Genomic DNA, 20394 nt, shown 5'->3' with positions numbered 1-20394 from the left:
AACTTCGAAATGGCCATTTGCATGGCCATTTCAAAGTTTTTGGCTAGTGTAGACATAGCCTTTGAATCCCAGCATAGAACCTAGAACCATCAAACTTTACCGAGGTAAGAAATAAAACAAATACACTGTATTTGTCAGGATCTAAAAACAGCTCATACATTTGTGGGTCAAATATGCTCACATTCTCCATTATTCCTCTTCCACTGCAAAAAAATGTACATTGTAGTGTAACCAGAAAGGAATAAAAAATGTGTTTGACTTAAGTTTGCAAGCTTTTTACTTTAAATTTCTCTTGGAAAATAGCAACGTGAAGAACTTACAAAAAGAAGAGAGAAACTTTTGAAAAAAAGGGAAAAAGTCATCAAGGATGGTGGTGGAGAAGCAGACAAAAGTATCCATAACATCAGTGAGGAGATGGAGTCGCTAACTGCAAATATAGATTACATCAATGACAGTATTTCTGACTGTCAAGCAAACATTATGCAGTTGGAGGAAGCAAAGGTACGTCAAATGCTAACGGTTTGCTTAGGATATTTCATTAGCCTTGAGAATGTTTTAGTCTGTAGTGAAGTTTGCCCTTGATATTTCATGCATTATGCAACATACTCAATATGTTGTTCATTTAAAACATATTGTCCAGGGGAGTTTTCAGATGTAAATATTAGCTTACATTATATAACATAAGATAACATTGCAGGGCCTTTAGCTACCAAAGCTGATTTTTTCCATTCTGCTGGCATTAAATACTGTGATTCTTGTGACAGTCACAAATTTAAATCCTTCTTCCATAGCTGGCTGTTACAGTACAATTTATTTCACACTCAGAGGACACACTTTAAGTTGTACTTGATTATTGTCTTACACCTAAGGAGATATGAATACTTAACTGTCAAATTGGAAGGATATATCTAATGGGTACAATACTATTCAATATTTTCATACGTGACCTGGATAATGAATTACAGGGTCGTCTTATAAAATTTGCATATGATGCCAAACTGGGAGGATTTGTAAGCAATTTGGAGGGTAGGATTAGAATTCAAAACAACTTTGATGAATTTGAGAACTGGTCTGAAATCAAGATGAAATTCAATAAAGTGAAAATGACTTTACTTTGGAAGGAAGAATCAAATGCATGGCTATAAAATGGAGAATAAATAAATGATAATACTGCTGAAAAGGAAATTATAGGCTATGTCTGCACTAGCCCCAGAACTTCACAAAGGGCATGATAATGAACCTAATTGGAAGATGTTAAGGATGCGCTGCCATGACTATACAGCACCTCATTAGCATAATGGTGGCTGCGGCACTTCAAAAGTGCCGCTTTCAATCACAGGCAGCTCGTCTACATGGGGTCCTTTTGGAAAGGACCCCACATGCTTTGAAATCCCCTTATTCCTATAATCAAATAAGGGGATTTTGAAGTGGGCAGGGTCCTTTTGGAAAGGACCCCATGTAGACGATCCGCATGCGATCGAAAGCAGCACTTTTGAAGTGTTGCGGCCACCATTATGCTAATGAGGCACTGCATATTCATGGAAGCACCTCATTAGTATCTTTCAATTAGGTTCAGTATCATGACCCTTTCGAACTTCTGGGGCTAGTTTAGACATAGCCATTGTGAATCATAAATTGAATATTACTCAGCAGAATGGTGCTGCAGTAGAAAAAAAGGCTAGTATGTTTCTGGAATATATATTTCTGGAATGTATTAACTGGAACGTTCGTGTAAAACATGAGAGGTAATTGTTCTGATTTGCTCAGCGCTGGTGGGGACTCAGCTAGAGTACTGTGCTTAGTTCTACATGCTGCACTTCAGGAAGGATGTGGACAATGATCAGGAAAGTTTAAAAAAACAGACAAACAAAAGACACTGGGCATGTTTAGTCTTTGGAGAAGAATACTCAGGTGGAATCTGATATGTCCTCTTATGTGTTAAGGGGCATTATAGAAAGGATGGTGATGAATTGTTCTCCATATCCACTAAAGGTAGGACAAGAAGTAATGGGCTTGCTCTGCAGCAGGAGAGATTTAGATTAGATACTAGAAAAAACTTTCCAACTATATGGCAGTTAAGATCTGGCATAAACCTTCAAGGAAGGTTGTGGAATCCCCATCATTGGAAATTTAAAAAAAAAAAAAACAGATTCAACAAACACCTCAGGGTTGGTCTAAGTTTACTTGGTCCTGCCACAGTGCAGGGGGCTGAATGAACTTGATGACTTGTTGTACTGTTGTTTTTGGTATAACTATTTCTCTATACATTTTGGAATATACTATATTAAAAGTGTAAAATAAGATAAAATTATTAATTGCATCGACAAACAAACATATTGCTCACCTGGGACTGACTTGCCAAATGTAATCTAATAGGCAGAGATTAAATCATAGGAGCCAGCTGTTATAATTGTTGTGAAAATGTGAATATTACCGTGAGCAGGGAAACCATCATAGAGTTTGCCTATTTAAGTGCATTACACAGCAAAGTGTGTTAAATCAGTGCTTCTCCACCACTGTGCTGTGGCACACTAGCATGCCACAAAGCAGCACTTGGTGTGCCTCAGAGCCATACACTGGGAGTGCCATCTGCCGCACTGCACACGTGCCCCACAGCTTGGTGGGAAAAGCATGTGGCAGTGGTGGTGGCTCCATGGTGGCAGCAGCTCTGGGGCAGTGCCAGTGGTGGTGGCAGTTCTGGTGAGCTGCTGGCATTGAGTTAGTTGGGGCAGGGCTGGGGTGCCTGGCTCTGGGGGAGGGGATGGGGTTATATGTATTGGATGTGCTCTGAAATTACGATGAGTGCTGAAGTGTGCCATGAGGTGATCAAATTTCTGAGCCCTGTTTTAAATGACCAGACAAAATTGTCTATAACTCTGTGGTACAGACTGTATCACACTGTCTAAACTATTGTATTTAATACCTTTTTAAAACCTTACCTTGACTACTACTTTTGCAGGGTTGATCGGTTCCTGAATTCTTAGTTTGTTACTACATCAATAATTTACACTATTCTCCCTAAACCAGGATACTAGTTTCTTAAACTGTTGACCAGTTTGCCAGTATGATGCAGGGTCATATAACCTGGTGGCTTTAATAAAGAAGTTTCAGCACAAGGAGGTTCCTAACAGAGTCTGCAATGTTTTAAGATTGGATTTTCCAAAATACTTCACTTTGTTTTTAAAACCTTGTGTTGAATCTTTAGTGTTAATATAGTTCATATCTTAAATTAGTAGCACTTATTACCTATGAATAGTATGTAAATTTCTGGACTTTTTTACTGTTGTGCATGTAGGAAGAAGGAGAGACGTTGGATTTGAGTGCTATGATTAATGCCTGCACACTAGCAGAAGCTCGATATCTTCTTGATCACTTCCTCACAATGGGCATTAATAAGGTAACACAGGAAGTGAAATGCATGGTACTTTCTGCTGATTGTCCCATACTTCACAGGTATTTGCATGTTGGATATACAACACTTGACTAAAACATAAAAATACATTTCAGTATGAAGTGTATTAGAATAGTGCCAAATTGTGAAAATCTGCACATTCAACTATACTGCCATATCACAAGTTGTTTCCAGGAAGAGCTATAATTTATTCTCTGTTGCTGTTTTGCACAAAAAAATTCAAGTCATAACATTAGACACTGTAAAGAAAGAAGAGGATTAGAAAACACAATACTTAGCTCTATCCAGGCCGTTTTTGTTTCAAAAATAGGAGTCCAGAGTTAAGTTCATGACTCTTTATTAAGACTCTTAAAGTGTGCTGATCTTCAAAACTGCCTAGCACCCAGCAGCTCACAGTGGCTTCAGGAGGTGCTGCTGGGTGCTCAGAGCTTTTGAAAACCGTGGCAATTTTAAGGTTACTAACTTTAAGAAAGTTCCTTAAAAAGGTAACTTTGCTTTTTAAAAATAAGCTGGAGTTACATATTGCTCGCTGTCTATTTTCTGTCCATATCCAAGTGAATGAGGTAACTGAATATTTGTATTTTATTCTCCATATTTAATAGTTACAGGTAGACATAGCGGAGTATGTTTTCTGCTCTTATATATCTGAGATTTATCTAGAATGTCCAGTATCAGCTCTCTGGGTTCTTCTTGGGCTTTAGCCTGCCAGAAAAAGGTGTAGTCCTTTTTCCTTTAGAGATCCCGAATCTGTGAGTCACGTCTCTTGCAGTGCAGCGATATCAACTCGGAGCCTCTTCAGTTCCTCGTTGATGACAGCAGTCTTTCGGGTGTCACTGATGTCCTGAAGATCTTCAGTCAAGCCGGTCAGCATGGTCCGCACATTCCAGCAAGCAAGCTTGAATTGTTGATGTTTCTCATTTCTTGTTGGTTTTCTTATTGGTTTGCCTGATGCCCAAATTTCAGTCACTTGTCAGGTTCAGGAACCTTAAGCCTCACGCACCCAGAGAGACAGGTGAACTGTGGCGGGACAGTGCCCTATTGGCTGGGGGCTGCCCAGCTTCAGGCGAGCGGTGACTGTCCAGTGAGATGCGAGGATCTCTCCCACCATCGAAGGCAACCCCTGGCGCTCGTTCTCTACGCCAATCGAGCAAGAGCTTATAACTGGTATCTGTTGCCTCCCGTGTTGACGCAACGCTGTTCAGCGATGCCGGAGGACCTCTCCGGGCGTGAGCCTGGGCATTTGTTATGGAGACTCTGGGCTGCCCAGACACCAGTGTCCCCCTCTCAGCTTTACTGATATAGTCCAAAGGAGAGGATAACCTCCATGTCTGGTACCAGCTCAGCTGCAGGAGTTGCCGGGACAGTGCCAGAAGTTGACACCGATCCGCCTTCGGACTCCACTCCGGATTTTCTGTCAGGGTTTACTCCCTTAGCCTTTCTCCTTCCCAGGATAACCCACAAGGCAGTGGGGTTCAAAGCACTGGCATCAACTAGATGTGGTCATCACTAGGCATAACCACCTCAAAAACGTCCTTCTGACACGCAGCTATCATAGTGCTGACTGTGATACAGATCACTCGCTAGTTTGCTCCAAGCTCAAGCTGAGACCCAAGAAGCTGTACACGCTAAACCTGCTGGAAGGCCCCGCATTGACGCCAGAAAGACCGCAAACTCGGAGAAAGCTGAAAAGTTCAGAGAGACCCTCCAGGAAAACCTGCGCAGCGGCCCTGGGGGCGTCGATGCGACATCCAAATGGCAACATCTGAGGGATACAGTTTACAACACGGCCTTGTCGGTGTTTGGCAGAAGAGCTAGAAACACGAATGACTGGTTCAAAGCTAACTCTGATGAGATGATTCCAGTCATTGAAAAGAAGCGCGCTGCACTCCTGGGCTACGTCTACACGTGCAGCCAACATCGAAATAGTCTATTTCGATGAATAACGTCTACACATCCTCCAGGGCCAGCAACGTCGATGTTCAACTTCGACGTTGCTCAGCCCAACATCGAAATAGGCGCAGCGAGGGAACGTCTACACGTCAAAGTAGCACACATCGAAATAGGGATGCCAGGCACAGCTGCAGACAGGGTCACAGGGCGGACTCAACAGCAAGCCGCTCCCTTAAAGGGCCCCTCCCAGACACAGTTGCACTAAACAACACAAGATCCACAGAGCTGACAACTGGTTGCAGACCCTGTGCCTGCAGCATAGATCCCCAGCTGCCGCAGAAGCAGCCAGAAGCCCTGGGCTAAGGGCTGCTGCCCACGGTGACCATAGAGCCCCGCAGGGGCTGGAGAGAGAGCATCTCTCAACCCCCCAGCTGATGGCCGCCATGGAGGACCCGGCAATTTCGACGTTGCGGGACGCGGATCGTCTACATGGTCCCTACTTCGACGTTGAACGTCGAAGTAGGGCGCTATTCCTATCTCCTCATGAGGTTAGCAACTTCGACGTCTCGCCGCCTAACGTCGAAGTTAACTTCGAAATAGCACCCGACGCGTGTAGACGCGACGGGCGCTATTTCGAAGTTGGTGCCGCTACTTCGAAGTAGCGTGCACTTGTAGACGCAGCTCTGGAGTACAAACGCTCACCGAGCCAGAGTACCCAGCAAGCACTTAGAGAGGCCAGAAGAACAGTACAGCAGACAGCCAGGCGCTGTGCCAACAACCACTGGCTCCAGCTATGCAGCAGCATTCAGACCTATGCCGACTTTGGTAATCTCAGAGGAATGTACAAGGGTATGAAGAAGGCATTAGGACCCACCCAGAACAAGATGGCACCTCTGAAATCCAAATCTGGTGAAGTCATCGCTGACAAAGCCAAACAGATGGAGCGCTGGGTTGAGCACTACTCCGAGCTGTACTCACGCGAGAATGTTGTGGTTGATGCAGCCCTCGATGCCGTCTAGCTCCTACCAGTAATGGACGAACTGGATCAAGAACCGACTGTGGATGAACTGAAGACAGCCATCAACAGCATTGCAGCAGGAAAGGCCCCTGGTCAGGATGGTATACCACCAGAGGTAATCAAATGTGCCGCGGACACACTCCTGGAACCCCTGCATGAGCTACTGTGCCTGTGCTGGAAAGAGGGTGAGGTTCCACAGGATATGCGTGACGCTAACATTGTAACATTGTATAAGAACAAAGGAGACAGAAGCGACTGCAACAACTACCGTGGAATCTCCCTCCTAAGCGTCACTGGTAAACTGTTCGCTCACATCATCCTTGGCAGACTCCAGAAGATTGCTGAGAGGGTGTACCCCGAATCGCAGTGCGGATTCCGTGCAGAGAGGTCTACCGTTGACATGGTCTTCTCTCTAAGGCAGTTGCAGGAGAAGTGCAGGGAGCAGAGAAAAGCCACTCTACATAGCCTTCATCGACTTGACCAAGGCTTTTGACTTGGTCAGCAGGGATGGTCTGTTCAAACTGCTCCACAAGAGAAGCTGTCCTCCACGGTTACTCAAGATGATCCAGTCGTTCCATGAAAGCATGAGAGGAACCATCCAATATGATGACGCATTATCAGATGCTTTCAGAATCAGGAGCGGCGTCAAACAAGGATGCGTGCTTGCTCCAACATTGTTTGGGATCTTCTTCGCACTCCTCCTGAAGCATGCCTTTGGATCTTCAACAGAGGGCATCTTGCTGCACACAAGATCTGATGGGAAACTGTTTAACCTTGCAAGGCTGAAAGCTAAGTCTAAGGTGCGAGAAGTCCTCATCAGAGACATGCTGTTCTCAGACGTTGCTGCTGTAGTGTCTCACACAGAAGACCAGCTTCAAAAACTGCTGGATCGGTTCTCCAAAGCATGCAAGGAGTTTGGGCTTACCATCAGCCTAAAGAAGACGAACGTACTCGGTCAGGATGTTGCTGAATCCCCATCAATCAGCATTGACAACTATACGTTAGAGGTTGTCCACGAGTTCGTTTACCTTGGGTCCACCATCACTGACACCCTGTTGTTGGACAGTGAGCTAAATAGGAGGATCGGAAAAGCGGCCACAACTCTGTCCAGACTCAGCAAGAGAGTGTGGAATAACAACAAGCTGTACACTCACACCAAAATGCAAGTCTACAGAGCCTGCATCCTCAGCACCCTCCTTTATGGCAGCGAGACTTGGACCCTGTATGCCCGTCAGGAAAAGTCTGAACGTCTTCCACTTGCGCTGCCTCAGGCGCATCCTTGGAATATCATGGAAGGACAGAGTTACCAACACTGCCATCCTCGAGCAAGCTGGAATCCCAACCATGCACACCCTCCTCGGGCAGCGTCGACTCCGCTGGCTTGGCCACGTCCACAGGATGAACGATGGAATGATTCCAAAAGACATCCTGTATGGTGAGCTAGCTTCTGGCAAAAGACCTCCCAGACGCCCCCAGTTGCGTTACAAAGATGTCTGCGAGAGAGACCTCAGAGAGGTAGACATCGAGCTGGACAACTGGGAAGGTCTAGCAGACGACCACAGCAGATGGAGGCAGGGGTTACACAAGGGCCTTCAGAAGGGCGAGTTGAAGATCAGACAGCTAGCAGAGCAGAAGCGAGCGCACAGACAGCACAATAAGGACTTGCCAGACACCCACTACATCTGCAAGAGATGCAGCAAGGACTGTCACTCTCGTGTGGGTCTTTATAGTCACAATAGACGCTGTAAATGAAGTTCTCAATTGAAACTTTAAAGGGTGCGATCCATAGTCTATGCAGACTGAAGGATACCTACTACCAGTACCAGCAGATATCTGTTTTCCTTTGAGTAGTATCCCTACAGGTGCTCCACTACAGATAAATCTGCATCTCTAAAGAGAAATTTTTGGTAGCAGTGTCCAGTGAGCCTGCACATGTGCTGTCCTTCCCACAGGGTCTGCCTGGAGGCTGTCTAGCCCTGAGTGGGTTTGAACTAACCCACCCATCCCCCACATACATACACACACACGCCTGTTGCATTTCTCACAGCTAATGGATGCCCAGCACTCCTGGCTGCATGAGATGCCTCTTCTTCAAGAAGTTGATTCTGTAATGGCTTGACACTCGTGGTGTCTGGTCCCACAGAAGTGCTTCCTCTGCCACAACTAAAACTGCAGGAACTGGGAGCCAAAGTTAGAACTTCTTCTTATGGAGAAAGCTCTTCAGTCTCCAGGGGACTCTGGTGCTCACATGAGAACATCCCTGGAGCATTTAACTGCAAAATCCCTGTCAAGGGTCGTAAAAAGGGCACCAAGTCATTGGCCAACCAGAGGGGTGCCAGGGTTACCGCATCAGCACAGATGTCTGGTACCCCGAAGGGCGGCTGCTACTATAAACTCTGTTGTACCACCTGGAGAAGATGAGGGTTCAGGCTCTGAGGCAACAGTACCACCCCCCAGGGAGAAAGACAATTACCATATCTCTTCTAAAAGAGTCACACACAAAACACTTCTGGTACCAGGTGCAACAAAACTCCCACTTAGGGAGTGCTGTACGCATTCTCACTGTGACACCAGATGAACCCACAGTACCACAGGAGCTCCGGTACCCTGGAGACCTGCTGGTTGGTCAAGACCACAATCTGGCTCTGGTATTGACCACATCCTGGGACTATGAATCTCTCTCAGCACATGATTGTGTACCGCCCATACTCCAGTCTGCACCACCCTTACCTAGTAATGAGTCTGACAGTGGCCGTTCACCATGGTTCACCATTGCAATACAAGGGTGCTCCTTAATTCCATCAAGCCAAGGCAAGCCAACCCACAATCATGTTACAGACACTCTGGAGTAACTGTCTCTGTGCGTCCCTCTTTCCCATGGCCCTATTGGGATCCTTGGATGACACATCCTGCACACGGTGGTAATCCAGTCTCCCAGATGTCCTCCTCCGGCCTGGCTGTCCAAAGCCCTTAAGCACTGAGGGAATAAGAAATCTTTATCAGGACAGGAAGTAAGGTCTGAAAGCGTAGCCATCCATCCAGCAAACTTCTGCTCCTTTCCATGAGATAAGGCTGTAATGCTTTGCCATCATCCTTAGGTGATGATTTTAAGAACTTTTGGGGGTCTTACTGAGCGTGTGGCAGAGGAGCTACAGATTCCACTACAGGAGAAGGCAGATACTCCTCATAAATAGGTGGACATTCTGCACACCTCTTCCTCATCCAGAATTGCCTTCCCAAATAATGAGGTGATTCTGACCCTGACAACTGGCAGCCCCAGCCTCCATCTCACCAATCACCAAGAGAGCCAAAAGAAAAAAAAACCTCTCCCAACGAGACAGGCTTTCTGTTTCAGCACCTACAACCCAACTCCATTATAGTGCATGCAGTTAATGCGTGAGGCAAAAGGCAGGCCACATCAACCCCATATGATTGGGCTTGGGAGAATGAAGTATTTATCAGTGACATTACAGTTTAGAATCCTGAATTACCAAGTGGTCATGGCCAAATGGGAAACTCAGTGCATTACTGGAACATTTGTTGGAGTCACAAAAGAAGCAGTTTCAGTCCATTCTCTGAGACGGTCAGTTAGTAGCCAAGCTGGTGCTAGAGACAGCACTGGGCGTAGCTGGTACAGTGGCCTGCCTGAATGACCTGAAGCTGCTCCTTTTGGGACTCCGGTAAATGTTGCAGAAATGCAGTGATTTTCCCATAATTAATAAAATTCTATTTGGCCATGACATCTTAGTAATTCCTGACTCTAAACTGTGTAATGCTACTGACATAAAATATCCTGTATTAAAGAGTGTTAATAGAGTGGTGGGTGTACCTTTTTCCTCTCTCTTGGGGCACTCTACCAGAGTGCAAGCATCATCAGTGGCTTTCGTGGTTCAAATCCCCACTTAAGAAATCTGCCTCACTCCTTCCCATAGCTCTCATTGTCCAGCAAAAGCCAGTTGTGGCCAGTTGGAGCTGCAAATAGACACATCTTCAGATGCGTAGGTAAATATGGCATCTAGTGTCCTGCCTCTGTCCATCCTGCAAATTCAGTACTTCAGTAAATTGCCTAAGCTCTTCCTTTCATTCACAGGAGTATCCAAAGGCTCTTGTGATATTGGCTAAAAGACTATCCAAATGGCTGTCTGGTTGCGTTAAGCACTGTCATCCGGGGCACAACTTTGTGTGTCTGTTCAAAGGCCATCTGCACCCCACAAAATCAATTTCTATCTTAGTCATATTCCTTCAAGATATCTGTCTCAGAAATCCATGGAGCAGTGACTTGGGACTCTCCCCACACACTCGCAGAACATTAGGCAAACACTGGAGATTCAGTCTCTTACATAATCCTTGAGTCCACAGTACTCTCTATAGTAACAGGCTCCATTCTGAAGTCCTGACCCCCTGTAGGGGTTACTGCTCTAGAGTAACCTACAGTGGAGCACCCACAGGACACTACTTGAAGAAGAGAAAATTATTTGTCTTGTGCAGTAACAATGATCCTGCAAGATGTGTCCCTATGGGTGCTTTGCAACCTACCCCCCTTCCCCGTACTTTGGGGTTCTCCGAAGGAGCTTGGTGGTAGAGAAGGAACTGGGAGGGGAGCGAGGGTTCACATGCACTGTGCTAGATAGCCTCAAGGCAGGCCTGGAGGGAGGGAGGGAAGGAGGGAGAGCACACGTGGGCTTAACAGGCACAGCTACCAAAATTCTTCAATTAGAGCTGCGGGAGTAGGGGAACATTCACCTACAGTGGACCCATTAAAAGTCCAAAATTATCTGGGGCACTTAGGATCTACTTCTGTTAGATGATTAACATGTAGCAGAGCCAAAGTATTTGCATGCTTGCTCCCTAGCATGTTTTGTCTTGTTAGTTATTTTCCTTGTCACACAAAGGCAAGTAGGAGCAGGACCTGTTTTATTTATTTAGTTTTTTAAATTGTTCACTACAATCTAGGGAAGGTTTACCACGATCCTCTTGGGAAAATGTAATTGAAAGAGTGGCCTGAAAAACTAAAGTTTGGGGAACTGGATTTCCTGATGTTTCTAGTTGTAGTTCTATAATTGTCTTTCTTGCAACCTGCCTCTCTGCAGGCTGTCAAGTGTGTGGAGGTAGTTCATCTTGTCCTTTGAAAAAGATGCTCAAGAAGATATTTTTTGATGCACCTTTTAACTATGTAGTATTCTCCATTTGCAGAAACCTCGGTGTAAGTTTTCTATTTCTGTTTTAAATCAAATAAGCTGCACAAGCCAACACGTGTTGAATTGCTTCTAAAATGGATTCTTATGGAGGTTAGGTTCAGGGAGCTTTCCAGAGAAAATTGAATGTTCATGTGATGATGCTGGGAATTTGTTGTTTCATTTTTTGTTTTATAATAACTCAAAAGGCAATACATAAGAGGACTAAGTAGTGGAAAAATTAAGGCCCAATTTTCATAGACTTTGCTTGTGCATCATTAGGTGCACAAATGCTACATGCTTGGGGATGAACCCAATTTGTACATTTGACTCATGCCTAAGTTAGACACCTGCTTGGGTGAGTGCATACTGGAAAGTTTGACCCTAGAGAAAGAAAATGAAATAGAAAAGTGGACCAAGTATGCCCAGAAAATATTGCAACTGGTTTACCTTTTAATCCATTGACAATATGAGGGAATGCAGCCAATTCAGATTGATTACTAAATAGCAGAATTCCAAACAAGTAGGATTCCTCATTTGTTACTTTCTTCTCAGAATGATTTTAAAGTACTTGTCATTTTTAAAGGGTCTCCAAGCAGCTCAGAAGGAGGCACAAATTAAAGTTCTTGAAGGACGCCTTAAGCAAACAGAAATTACAAGTGCTACTCAAAATCAACTGCTATTTCATATGCTGAAAGAGAAGGCAGAATTAAATCCTGAACTTGATGCTTTGCTGGGTCATGCTTTGCAAGGTAATTTTGGCATGTTACAAAGGGGTATAACTCTGCATGTTAGGTTTGCCTTTCATGCATGTTGTACTAGTTATTTTAGTACATTATTTCTCTGAATAGATGCTGTATTCTAATATTTTACATATAAAATTGTAATGTGACATGCATGCAAACCATTTTGACAGTTCAATTAGGGTAATCAGATGTCCTGATAGTAGGGTTTTTTTATGTTATATAGGCAACTGAATCTTCCCTCCCCATATACCCCCCCCCCCCCAAAAATTGTTCCAGTTTTTCACACTTGCTGTGTTGTCACTCTAAACATAATATTCATGCAGCAGTGAAGTGCGTGAAGTAAGTTAGTTTTGATTACCATAATTTTTAAACTCAAAATGTACTGGCTTAAAGTTTCCACTAAAATTTAATATTGACAATTAGGTATTATTTAAACTTCTTAACACGAAATGCTACATATTTGTTCCCCTTCTCTCTCCATATGCCTGTGTTTTTTTGGAGGAGGTGCTAAATGTGTGCTACAGCATCTATTTTACTTTGTCTTGGATTAAACTATGAATAATATAGTTTAATGTGGGATTTTTAATGGATCTATTTTGATTGGAGTGTTGCTTTTTGTTTCCTTGTTGCTGTTATTTACACAGACCTAGATAGCATACCACTGGGTAAGTATGTTTAGCTTCCTGTGTACTGTACAGCTGCATGAGTTACTAATTGTTCATGTACACTAACTGGTGCATCCTAGAATTTGTGACCATGTAAACTGTTTGCATGTACTTTTATGTATAAAATGCTCATTATCATACAAGCTTGAAAACACTTTCTTTTAATGGTAACACTTTAAAACACTCATAATAATTGATTTTTAGAAATTACAAAGTTAGTGCAGCCAGCAAATATGGCTGTAGATAAAACTTGTTCCGAATTTATTTGTTCACGAGCATACAATATGTTCATATAAATAGATCAGTGGGGTGTTTTGTATCGTATTATTGCTATAGCTGTGACAAATAATATTTATATTTGACATAAAAATAACTCTTAACATGTGAGTAATCTTTTGCAGATAACTAAGCTTTGAACTGATATACTTTACTGAATGTGTATAATGCATACTGCATAATAAACTACTTTACACGGTTACTCTAGGTTTAAGTTTTTATCTCATTTTTGTGCAATCAGTATATATTTCATCACTTTAAAATGATTGCTAAGGTAAGGAATACAAATTTTTAAAATCCTCCCAACCACCACATTATTTTGGCTGCTGTCTATGAATACATTAGAAATACTTAGTTTCACAAATATGCAATTCCTTCCGTATAATTTTGAAAAGTTTCTAACCACATTATAGTTGTCTTGTACTAATTCACATATATATCAGGTAACCTTGTAGCTTTTTTCGGAAGATTTTTCACTTAAGGAGGCAGAAGCCTCTTTCTGTTAGCTTAAACTGTCATAGATTTGTTGGCTTCATTATCATTGTGATAATTTGACATTAGTAGGGGACCTACCCCAAGATATATTGTTGCATAAAGCTGGTAGTCGTAGAATCACAGAGCTGGAAGGGACCTCAGGAGGTCATCAAGTCCAGCCCCCTGCCTCAAGCAGGATCAACACCAACTAAGTCATCCCACCCATGACTATGTCAAGCCGGGACTTAAAAACCTCTGGGATGGAGATTCCACCACCTCCCTAGGCAGTGCATTTCACTGCTTCACCACTCTCCAAGTGAAGCAGTTTTTCCTAATATCCAACCTACTCCTCTCCATCTGTAACTTAAGACTGTTGCCCTGGTTCTGCTGTCTGTCACCACTGAGAACAGCTTCTCTCCATCCCTTTTAGACCAGCCCTTCAGGAAGCTGAAGGCTGTTGTTAAATCTCATCTCAGTGTTCTCTTCTGCTAACTAAATAAGCCCAAATCTCTCAGCCTCTCTCCTCATAGGTCATTTGCCCAGCCCCTTAATCATTTTTGTTGCCCTCTGCTAAACCTGCTCCAGCACATCCACATCCTTTTTATAATGGGGGGCCTAAAACTGGACACTATTCCAGATGTGGCCCCACCAGTGCTGAATAGAGGGGAACAACAACCCCTCTAGATCTGCTCAAAATGCTCCTTCTAATGCACCCCAATATGCCATTGGCCTTCTGGGCTACAAGGGCACACTGTTTATCCAGCCTTTCATCCACTATAATCCCTACGTACCTTTCCGCTATACTGCTGCTAAGCCAGTCGGTCCCCAGCCTATAACAGTGCTTGGGATGCAGGACTCTATACTTCTCCTTGTTGAAAAGCATCAGATTTCTTTTGGCCCAATCTTCCAGCTTATCTAAGTCACTCTGGATCCTATCTCTACCCTCCAGCATAGCTACCTCTTACCCCTAGCTTGGAGTCATCTGCATACTTGCTGAGGGTGCAATCCAGTCCATCATCCAAGTCATTAATGAAGATGTTGAAAAACATCGGCCCCAGAACTGAGCATTGGGGCACTCCACTTGAAACTGACCGCTGTCCAGATATTGAGCCATTGACCACTACCCGTTGGGCCCAACTGTCAAGCCAGCTTTCTATCCATCTTATAGTTCATGTATCCAATCCACACTTCCTTAATTTATGGGCAAGAATGTTGTGGGAGACTGTATCAAAAGCTTTACTGACATCAAGGTATATCACATCCACTGACTTCCCGATGTCCACAGAGCCCGTTGTCTCATCATAGAAGCTAATCAGATTGGTCAGACAGGACTTGCCCTTGGTGAATCCATGTTGACTACTTTTGATCATTTTCCCATCTTCCAAGTGCTCCAAAATGGATCCTTGAAGATCCCTTCCATTATTTTCCCAGGTACTGAGGTAAGGCTGCCCTGTCTGTAGTTCCCTGGATTGTCCTCCTTTCCTTTTTCAAGATGGGCACTTCATTTGCCTTTTTCCAGTTATCTGGGATCTCTCCCAATCTCCAAGAATCTTCAGTGATAATGGACAAAGGCTCAGCAATGACATCTGCCAGTTCCCTCAGTAGCCTTGGGTGCATTAAATCCAGACTCATGGATTTGTGTCCATCTAGTTTTTCTAAGTAGTTTTTAACTTGTTCCTTCCCCACCAAGGGCTGTCTTCCACCACCTCATACTGCATTGTCTAGCACCATAGTGTGGGAGCTGTCCTCGAACGAGAACACTGAGCTAAAAAAAGTATTGAGTACTTCAGCTTTTCTATCATTTGTCACTAGGTTATCTCTCCCATCCAGTAATGGCCCCATACCTTCCCTGATCACCCTCTTATTGTTAACATGCCTGTAGAAATCCTTCTTGTTACCCTTCACATCCCTTGCCAGCTGCAGTTCCAGTAGAGCCTTTGCTGTCCTGATTATTGCCTGGCATTTTCCAGCCACATATTTATATTCCTCCTTAGTCATCTGTCCAAGTTTCCAGTTCTTATATGCATTCTCTTTGAGTTTAAGCTGACCAAGGATTTCCCTGTTAAGCCAAGCTGGTTGCTTACCATATTTGCATTTCTTACTATGCGGCAGGATTGTTTGTTCCTGTGCCTTTAGCAAGACTTCTTTTAAATGCTGCCAGTTCTCCTGCACTCCTTTCCCCTTCATCTTTGTTTCCCAGGGAATCCTGTCCATCGGTACCCTCAGGGAGTCCAAGTCTGCTCTTTTGAAATCAAGGGTCTGTATATTACTCATGACCTTTCTTCTTTTTGTAAGGATCCTGAAATCTATCATCTCGTGATCACTGAAGCCCAGGTTGCCACCCACTTCTATTTCTCCTACTAGTTCTTCCCTGTTTGTGAGCAGCAAGTCAAGTTGTGCACGGCCACTGGTCGGTTCCATCAGCACTTGTATGAGGAAGTTATCTCCAACATTCTCCAAAAGCTTCCTGGATTGTCTGTGTGCTGCTGTATTGGTCTCCCAACAAAAGTCTGGGTGGTTAAATCTCCCATGAGAACCAGGGCCTGTGATTTGGAAGCTTCTCTTAGCTGTCTGAAAAAATCCTCATGTACTTCATCTATCTGGTCTGGTAAGTAGAGAAGATGGAGATATGGGAGATGGGTAGGAAAATGGGATGGAGTATGGGCTATAATAGCAGAGAAAAAGGAGGGTCAGGGCAAAACTGGGAGGCAAGATCAAATCGATATCTTAGATGTGTATATATACCATTTCAAGAAGTATGGTTAATAAGCAGGAAGAACTGGAAGTGCTAATAAATAAATACAACTATGACATTGTTGACATCACAGAAACTTGGTGGGATAATACACATGATTGGAATGGTGGTATGGAAGGGTACAGCTTGCTCAGGAAGGATAGACGGGGGAAAAAGGGAAGAGGTGTTGCCTTGTATATTAAAAATGTACACACTTGGACTGAGGTGGAGACGGACATAGGAAATGGATGTGTTGAGAGCCTCTGGATTAAGCTAAAAGGGGTAAAAAAAACATGGGTGATGTCCTGCTAGGAATCTACTACAGGCCACCTACCCAGATGGAAGAGGTGGATGAGGCTTTTTTTAAACAACTAACAAAATCATCCAGGGTTGAGGATTTGGTGGTGATGGGGGACTTCAACTATCCAGATATATGTTGGGAAACTAACACAGCGACGCACAGACTATCCAATAGGTTCTTGGACTTCAGTGGAGACAACTTTTTATTTCAGAAGGTTGAAAAACCTACTGGGGGGAAGCTGTCCTAGATTTGATTTTAACAAATAGGGAGGAACGGATTGAGGATCTGAAAGTGGAAGGCAGCTTGGGTGAAAATGATCATGAAATCATAGAGTTCACAATTTTAAGGAAGGGTAGAAGGGAGAACAGCAAAATAGAGACAGTGGATTTCAGGAAGGCGGATTTTGGTAAACTCAGAGAGGTGGTAGGTAGGGTCCCATGGGAAGTAAGACTGAGGGGAAAAACAATGGAGGAGAGTTGGCAGTTTTTCAAAGGGGCATTATTAAGGGTCCAAAAGCAAGCTATTCCTCTGTGTAGGAAAGGTAGAAAATATGGCAAAAGACTGCCTTGGCTTAACCAGGAGATCTTGCATGATCTCAAAATAAAAAAGCAATCATATAAAAAATGGAAACTAGGACAAATTACAAAGAATGAATATAGGCAAACACAGGAATGCAGGGGCAAGATGAGAGGCAAAGGCACAAAATGAGCTCAAATTAGCTATGGGCATAAAGGGAAACAATAAGGCTTTTTATAAATACATTAAAAGCAGGAGGAAGACCCAGGATAGGATAGGCCCATTGCTGAGTGAGGAGGGAGAAACAGTAACAGGAAACTTGGAAATGGCAGAGATGCTTAATGATTTCTTTGTTTCGTCTTCACTGAGAAGTCTGAAGAAGGATTGCCTAACATAGTGAATGCTAGTGGGAAAGGGGTAGGTTTAGAAGATAAAATAAAAAAAGAACAAGTTAAAAAATCACTTAGGAAAGTTAGATGTCTGCAAGTCACCAGGGCCTGATGAAATGCATCCTAGAATACTCAAGAAGCTGATAGAGGAGGTATCTGAGCCTTTATCTATGATCTTTGGAAAATCATGGGAGACAGGAGAGATTCCAGAAGACTGGAAAAGGGCAAATATAGTGCCCATCTATAAAAAGGGGAATAAGAATAACCCAGAAAACTACAGGCTGGTCAGCTTAACTTCAGTGCCAGGAAAGGTAATGGAGCAGGTAATTAAAGAAATCATCTGCAAGCACTTGGAAGGTGGTAAAGTGATAGGGAACAGCCAGCATGGATTTGCAAAGAACAAATTGTGTCAAACCAATCTGATAGCTTTCTTTGATAGGCTAACGAGCCTTGTGGATAAGGGAGAAGCTGTGGATGTGGTATACCTAGATTTTAGTAAGGCATTTGATACAGTCTTGCATGATATTCTTATCAATAAACTAGGCAAATATAACTTAGATGGGGCTACTATAAGGTGGGTGCAAAACTGGCTGGATAACCATACTCAGAGAGTAGTTATTAATGGATTTCAATCCTGCTGGAAAGATATGAGTGGGGTTCCGCAGGGGTCTGTATAGGGACCAGTTCTGTTCAATATCCTTATCAATGATTTAGATATTGGCATAGACAGTAAGCTTATTAAGTTTGCAGATGTTATCACGCTAGGAGGGTAGGGTCAAAATGATCTAGACAAATTGAAGAAATGGTCTGAAGTGAACAGGATGAAGTTTAATAAAGATGAATGCAAAGTGCTCCACTTAGGAAGGAACGATCAGTTTCACACATGCAGAATGGGAAGTGACTGTCTAGGAAAGAGTATGGCAGAAAGGGATCTAGGGGTTATAGTGGACCACAAGTTAAATGAGAGTCAAGAGTATGATGCTGTTATGGAAAAAATCAAACCTGATTCTGGGATGCATTAACAGGTGTGTTGTGAACAAGACACGAGAAGTCATTCTTCTGCTCTAGTCTGCGCTGGTTAGGCCTCATCTGGAGTATTGTGTCCAGTTCTGGGCACCACATTTCAAGAAAGGCGTGGAGAAATTGGAAAGGGTCCACAAAAGAGCAACAAGAATGATCAAAGGTTTAGAGAACATGACCTATGAAGAAAGGCTGAAAGAATTGGGCTTGTTTAGTTCGGAAAAAAGAAGATTAAAGCTACGTCTACACGTGAATGTTACATCGAAATAGCTTATTTCGATGAATAACGTCTACACATCCTCCAGAGCTGGTGCCGTCGACGTTGGGCAGCACTACATCGAAGTAGGCGCTGCAGGGGGGTGTCTACACACCAAAGCGGCCCACATCGAAATAAGGGTGCCAGGAACAGCTGCAGGCAGGGTCACAGGGCGGACTCGACAGCAAGCCGCTCCCTTGAAGGGCCCCTCCCAGACACACTTGCACTAAACAGCACAAGATCCACAGAGCCTACAACTGGTTGTAGACCCTGTGCATGCAGCATGGATCCCCAGCTGCAGCAGCAGCAGCAGCCAGAAGCCCTGGGCTAAGGGCTGCTGCACACGGTGACCATAGAGCCCCGCAGGGGCTGGAGAGAGCGTCTCTCAACCCCTCAGCTGATGGCCACCATGGCAGACCCCGCTATTTCGATGTTGCAGGACGTGGATCGGCTCCACGTGCCCTACTTCAACGTTCAACGTCGAAGTAGGGCACTGTTCCCATCTCTTCATGAGGATAGCTACTTCGACGTCTCGCCGCCTTATGTCGATTTCAGCTTCGAATTAGCGCTTGCCACGTTTAGACGTGGTGGGCGCTATTTCGAAGTTGGCGCAGCTACTTCGAAGTAGCCGGCACGTGTAGACGCGGCTTAAGGGTGGGGACATGATAGCGGTTTTCAAGTATCTAAAAGGCTGTCATAAGGAAGAGGGAGAAAACTTGTTCTTCTTGGCCGCTGAGGATAGAACAAGAAGCAATGGGCTTAAGCTGCAGCAAGGGAGGTTTAGGTTGGACATGAGGAAAAAGTTCCTAACTGTCAGGGTGGTCAAACACTGGAATAAATTTCCTAGGGAGATTGTGGAATCTCCATCTCTGGAGATATTTAAGAACATGTTAGAGAAATGTCTATCAGGGATGATCTAGACATTACTTGGCCCTGCCATGAGGGCAGGGGGCTGGACTCTATGACCTCTCAAGGTCCCTTCCAGTCCAAGCATTCTATGAAAAAAATCTTTTTACTACTGATAGGAATGGCGCAATTCCTGTTGACTTTAAGAGGAACAGGATGAAACCCAAAATAGAACTCTTGACTCGCTTCATCAGAATAACATTTATTCATATTAGCCCTGTCCATATAGCAAAGTGAAAAGGATGTGTCTTTTGGATCCGATTTGTAGCAGACTCTGAAACACAGATCTCCCAGTCACATTCCAGGTGTCTGCCCTGACCACCAGACTGTTGGCTGTTCCGAGGTTTGAAAATCACTCCTCCTCTCCTGTTGGAGCCATCCTGCTCTGCCAGTTTTAGAGCAAAGACTCAAATCCATGTTTACAGTATCTTAGGGATAAGTCAGAAAACAGCTAAAGAAACTAATTTTCTTTATAGCTGTGTAACAAAATGACTTTAGATTGCAGCAAAATAACATTTAATCTGTGGGATTATTTGAATTTTCTGAATAAATGACTTCAACTATTGCTTTTACTGTATTTTTTCAAAAAATGTTTTAAAGTAATTCTCAGTTGAGAT

At 43.8% G+C, this 20394-nt stretch overlaps 1 protein-coding gene across 8 annotated transcripts in view; it reads left to right on the top strand.

Moving 5' to 3' along the window:
* The window catches only part of KIF21A (kinesin family member 21A), a 185955-nt gene that overhangs the window by 117335 nt on the left and 48226 nt on the right, over positions 1-20394 (top strand). For 5 of the 8 annotated variants that reach the window (XM_075016242.1, XM_075016224.1, XM_075016215.1 and 2 more), the window contains exons 20-23: positions 304-501; positions 3296-3397; positions 12081-12246; positions 12885-12905. In XM_075016242.1, the coding sequence (XP_074872343.1) occupies positions 304-501; positions 3296-3397; positions 12081-12246; positions 12885-12905 (487 nt within the window). The remainder of the gene's footprint in view (positions 1-303; positions 502-3295; positions 3398-12080; positions 12247-12884; positions 12906-20394) is intronic. The other 3 variants (XM_075016233.1, XM_075016206.1, XM_075016187.1) reach the window with 1 other exon arrangement.

This window comes from Carettochelys insculpta, chromosome 1 (genome assembly GCF_033958435.1).
Source record: "Carettochelys insculpta isolate YL-2023 chromosome 1, ASM3395843v1, whole genome shotgun sequence".
Classification (NCBI taxonomy): Eukaryota; Metazoa; Chordata; order Testudines; family Carettochelyidae; genus Carettochelys; species Carettochelys insculpta.
Note: the sequence above shows the minus strand (reverse complement) of the source record. Positions and strands in the feature narration are given on the sequence as shown.